General features: G+C 36.0%; 1 protein-coding gene across 1 annotated transcript in view; it reads right to left on the bottom strand.

Moving 5' to 3' along the window:
- Window positions 1-6,181, bottom strand: part of LOC106868031 (coiled-coil domain-containing protein 39-like) — a 199,134-nt gene that overhangs the window by 68,835 nt on the left and 124,118 nt on the right. The window contains exon 5 of the mRNA XM_052974700.1: window positions 630-722. Coding sequence (XP_052830660.1) covers window positions 630-722 — 93 coding nt within the window. The remainder of the gene's footprint in view (window positions 1-629; window positions 723-6,181) is intronic.

Here is a 6,181-nt window from a genome sequence, read left to right as displayed (position 1 = left end):
ATATATATATATATATATATATATCATTATCATCATCATCATTTAACGTCCGCTTTCCATGCTGGCATGGGTTAGACAGTTTGACTGATGAGTGGTGAGCCAGAGGCTGCACCAGGCTCAATCTGGTCACGCTCAAAAGGTGTTTATACGTCCTACCTGCACGGGAGCCAGTCCGGCGGCAATGGCAACGACCATGCTCGAATGTTCACTTTGCCTTTCATCCTTTCAAGGTCGATAAAATAAAGGGCTAGTCTACCACTAGCGCTGGTGGTATAAGCCAACACCATTCTTTTTAAGAACCTTATTATTATTATTGTTGCTATTGCTGTTGTTGTGCTTGTTTTTCAGGGCTTGTTTTGCTTTTTATTTTCTTATTTAATAGAATTACTTTGGGGGCACGTGCACACACACACACGTTCTAAATTTTCAGGAGATAAATTAAATGGAAACTGTAGACGTGCTTCTTACATAAATGTTCTAACTTTTTTTTTTTTATTTTTTTTATTTTTATTAATGATTCTGCATTAGAGAAGAGGAGAGGATAACATGTGTGACAGAGGCCTTTTGAGGGCCTGAATTAAGATAAAAAGGTGGAATTCAATTTATGAAAGAACAATTGAGACCATTACCTGAACAGATTGGGTTTCAGTTGCTTCCACATCCAAGGCATTTTTCCGATTCTTAACTTCTTCAAGAAGATAATTGATCTGCAGATTCAGTTCCTAAAGATAAGAAAATTATTTATAGATTGGTAAGTCATATTGGAATGTACTAAATTCAGGAAAAAACACAAAATACACACAAGCAAGCACACATATAGATATATATCCTTAGAGACATAGGTTTGCTTCACATATCAAAGCAAATGACCAAATGAAAACAAAGATTGTTATTTTGCACAAAGAACAAGGATAAAATCTTCATTTTGAATTACACTCTACTTGGAAGTTCTAGCATTCTAGAGGTTTCCTACAGTGTGTATTTTGATTAACTGTTATCAACCTCCTGAGTTTGAGTACATATATCGTCATTATTCTCACCATCTTCATCATCATTTAAAATCTGTCTTCCATGCAGGCATGAGTCAGACAGTTTAACAAGATTCAACAAGCTGGAGGACTGTGTTGAGTGCCAATGTCTGCTTTGCTATGATTTCTACAGCTGGATGCCCTTTTACAGAAGGCATTGAGGGCTTTTCTTCCTGACACCCGATATTAATGAAGCCACATAATAAGAGCAAAACAATGAAAATGAATTCTCGATCTGAAAATGGTTGAAAAAAGTGGGGACATGGCTTTATGCCAGGTGGTAAGAGGCTAAATAAGATACAGGGACAAGCACAGGTGTTTAGCTCGAGAGGAGGTACATGGCTACCCCAATGTTATATAAGGGTGGGTGGCAAGATGTCAGAGGTTATTCTCAGGCAATAGAAAGGTGGGTACAGAAGAGAATAGAGAAGAGAACCCAGAAGGTTGGTGGAAAGTTCACAAGAGCATTAGGGGAAAGTTTACTGGTAGTTAGAGATGGGGGTGGAAGTGAATGTAATGATTGGTGAATAAAAAAGGATCATGTGTGGCTGAGGGTAAATATCAGTAAAGAAAGATGAAGAGGACAGAAATAAGAGTCAAGAAGGAGATGATAAAAGGCAAATCAGAAAGTGTGGAAAGCAGCGGTAGAATACACCTGAAGTTGGTATTTATAAAATATTATAAATCAAGATTCATAACAACGAATTCTGTCAATGACTAATTGCCTTGATTAAATAAATTGAAGAAGTTTCAGGTTCATGTGTACCTGGTTGCAGTATAAGACAATCCCAGGTATTTCAAAATGTCTCTAACATTATTTCCTTTACTTCAAAATGTGAGAATTTTTTCAGTTATATACAAACAGACTTGCTTGTAGATTTCAGTCACTAATTATGCATTCCTTTCGTGGTTAATTGCTGTCCCTCTCAATATCAATCAAAGAAACAATGTTTTGAAGATGTCCTAAAAGTTTTAGTGGTAGGTTATTAAACAAAAATTGATGTAAGTCATACATAGTCCCAACCAATTTCAAGTAAGTTGTAAAGCACTTTCATACACTAATTAGATTATGATGACTCATGTGTGTCTAATTATTATGTATGTGTGGGAGTGTATTCAGTTACATATGTGTCTGTGTACATATGCACACACACACATATGTATATGCATAATACTTGATAAAGATATGTAGTGGAATGTATTTGTATTCCTTAACCAATACAAGTTGATTTAGAGAGTACTGGCTCCAACTCATTTCACCACTCAGACACTCACGATATGAAAGAGTTTTGACACACACACACACACACAATTTCCAGCTCCTGATCCACTGCCCATAATACCGTCTGTCTTGCTTCTTCAGGGTTTTACTCTGGTACACTCAACCTACCTTTTATTTTTTCTCGCCCAGTTACTCCCACCCTTATACAATCGTTCCTACTGGAATCACAAGGCCTCAAATTTGGGGGAAGGGATTAAGTCGATTACACCGACCCCAGTACATAACTGGTACTTATTTAATCAGCCCCAAAAGAATGAAAGGCAAAGTCGACCTTGGCGAAATTTGAACTCAGAATGGAGCAGCAGATGAAACACCGCTAAGCATTTCACCCATTGCGCTAGCAATTCTGTCAACTCGTCACCTTTCCCACCCTTATATAATGCCGGATGGCCATGTATCTTCTCCATAGCAAGACAATTCTGCTTGTCCCAGGTATAAAAATCACCTCCCCACTCACCCAAATACCCCATCACCCCACCACATATTCAAGAGAGCAATTTCTTTTTGTTCTATGTCTCCTTATTCCTTTTTTTTTCGCCTTGCAAGTTGCCTACTAACTCCATTAGTGCCAGAAGCATGAGAAATGCACTCTGTATGCACTGTAAAAATGGTTAACATTGGGAAAGGCATCCAGCCATAGAAACCATGCCAAAGCTGATTCTGGAGTACAATGCAGCCATGTAACTCACAGGATCCTTTCAAACTGCCCAACCCATGCCAGCATGGAAAACAGAGATTAAATGATGATGGCGTTAGGAAGGGCATCCAGCTGTAGAAACTCTGCCAAATCAGACTGGAGCCTGGTGTTGCCATCCGGTTTCACCAGTCCTCAGTCAAATCGTCCAACCCATGCTAGCATGGAAAGCGGACGTTAAACGATGATGATGATGATGATGGTGATGATGACAATGATATAATAAGTAGCTCTTTGTCTTTGTATATAAAATCACACATATTGAGAGAAAAGAAATGGAGATATAAAAAAAATATCAAGCTTTAAATTATATAAAGTCAAGCTTCTTCACTACAGGTTGTTTTTGTGAAGTGTCATTTAATTAACGATAAAAGAAAAATATATACCAATGAGTGGTATGATATGAATGTTTCTTTTCAAATATACACCATTAAACTGTTAAAAATAATTATGTGTCATAGTGTGGAGTTATAAGCTTTGGAAGTTTGGAATTGTAATTCAGGCGAAATGAATTCTGTAAGAAAATACTAATTATTTCCGATGACTTTAATGGGGCTTTTGAGTACCTTTGTTACATATATTTTCTTAGATGTTCTGATTGCCATCTAAATCAGTCGCTTAAATTTTAAACAATTCTTCCAGTACCACCCAACCCCATTTCCCCCATACCACCTTCTTACACCTCTGCCATACAATATACTTTTCTGCTTATATTTTGTGTGCATGTGTGTTTGCATGTATACACACACACACACATGATGCAAATAAACAAATAAAACTGCTTGGGTTTGATATACAATATATACATACATATATAAAAGTAAATAGAGAGAAAGGAAAGACTGGAAATTTTCAGATGATGACTATTCAAGTATAAATATATCAAGATTTATATATTAACAGAGCAAACTTACACAGAGTACAAAGATACAGAAAAGAGGAGAAGTTATGGTTTTACAAGTCCAACAGCTGTTTCTGGGGGCTCAGATTTAGTTCATAATGTTGGCTGATGTATATGTTCACTTATGTGCATTTGATTAACAATGACAAAAACACCTATTGGATGGTATGGAAGAACCTTATGTACTGTGGATTTGGGGTCAGAAACTAGGGAAGCAAAACTACAAACTCTGATATTTTAGATTAATTTACTAATACTCATTTTTACTACTACTGCCACGACTACTACTACTACTTGATGGCCACCACTACCAACTTAACAAATCTCATTATTATTACTACCACTTAGCATTACTCGTTTGACACCACCACCACCACATTAAAGCCCTTACTACCACCACTACTATGCATAGTCACCACTCTCACTACTACCATTGCTGCATTACCAACACCAACACCACCATCACCAGTTTCACTACCAAAACTACAATTGTCACTCTCCCCCGCCCCCATCCACTTCTCTCTATTTCCCTCTCCTCCTCCTCCTCTTATTTATACATCAATTTTATGCCATTATGAAATTTGAAATTAATACCTATTTTCGTTTTTAATCTCACTATTTTTAGCACACATAGTTATTAATGTATAATTAATTAACAACTTTATTCATTAGATTAATGACATTTCTGCAAAGAATGTCTATTTTATTATCGTTGTTTGTTTATTGTATTTTAAAAGTGATACCTTAGATACAACGGAAGTAAACTGATAAGGTGAGAAAAGCTATTATTAATATGTGTACGCACACGTATTGAATGGTTGTGTATGTGTATGGGGAGGGGGGATGAACGAGTAAGGATAGGGCCACTAATTAAATTGAATGTAATTAGCTTTTATATAGAGATAGATAAATAGATACACACATACACACACACATATGTATATATATATATATATACAAAGAGTGAAAGAGGTGGCATGGAGTAATAAAATCATTTCTACCATGGAGTAAATGTAATCCATTAAGCAACATATTTCTGTAATTATTAAATTAGCCACATGTTAACATTCTACATGTGCTGCTCAAAATGCTAATTTTGTTTTCTGATGACACGAGTAAAATTTATCCTTTCATGGGTCATGTGTTGGGATATATTTCCCTGTTCCCAAACATAGATTATATTCTGAGGGCAGGTCACGTGCCTACAACAGAAAAAAATTATATCTTGATGGGGTAGGGGTAGGGTGGAGAGATAGAATTATTTCATGAGCTGGACAAGATGCATTTTCCATTCTGACACATTACATTCTGAGGAATGGTCAACTTAGCCAAGCCCTAGGGGGTCAACGTCATTGACCAACTTTCACCCCCGCCCTCCACCCTGAAAACTACTGGTCATGTTCCAAAATTCGAAACAATTACATCTCAGGTTGTCTTAGCAACATCACAACCCCATCCTGCACTGCAATTTGGAGAAATTACTGGGTGAAAGTATCAACCAGATATAAAGGTTAATTTTGTTTTCCTACATGTGTACCCCACCTCCACCTTTGACAAGAGTGCCAGTTCTTGAAGATGGCACTGCTTATATCAACATCATCATAATCATTGTTACCATGGTATATTTAGACACAGCTATGTGGTTAAGAATTTTGCTTTCCGACCACATGTTTCAGGTTCTGTCCGCATGTTACCTTGTACAAGTATCATCTACTCTGGCCCAGGACTAGACTAACCAAATCCTTCAAGATGGATCTTGTAGATGGAAACTGAAAGAAGCCTCTTCTACATGTGTGGTTTTCATTTGAAATAATTGCTTCTTAACTAAAATACTTGTTTAATAATAATAATAATAATAATAATAATAATAATAATAAATGTGTCAGGAAGACACTCAGCAAGCAATGGAAACAGAATTGAAGGAGGAAAATAATAATAACAATAATAATAATCCTTTCTACTACAGACACAAGGCCTGAAATTCAGAGGAGGGGAATAGTTGATTACATCGACCCAGTACTCAACTGGTACTTATTTTATCACCCCACCCCCAAAAGGATGAAAGGTAAAGCTGACTTTGGTGAAATTTGAACTCAGAACATGAAGACAGACAGAAAACTGTTAAGCTTTTGCTTGGCAAGCCAGCTCATTGCCTTATAATAATAATAATAATAATGATAATAATAATAATGATAATAATAATAATGATAATAATAATAATGATAATAATAATAATGATAATAATAATAATGATAATAATAATAATGATAATAATA

The sequence above is a fragment of the Octopus bimaculoides genome, chromosome 19 (assembly GCF_001194135.2).
Source record: "Octopus bimaculoides isolate UCB-OBI-ISO-001 chromosome 19, ASM119413v2, whole genome shotgun sequence".
NCBI lineage: Eukaryota > Metazoa > Mollusca > Cephalopoda > Octopoda > Octopodidae > Octopus > Octopus bimaculoides.
Note: the sequence above shows the minus strand (reverse complement) of the source record. Positions and strands in the feature narration are given on the sequence as shown.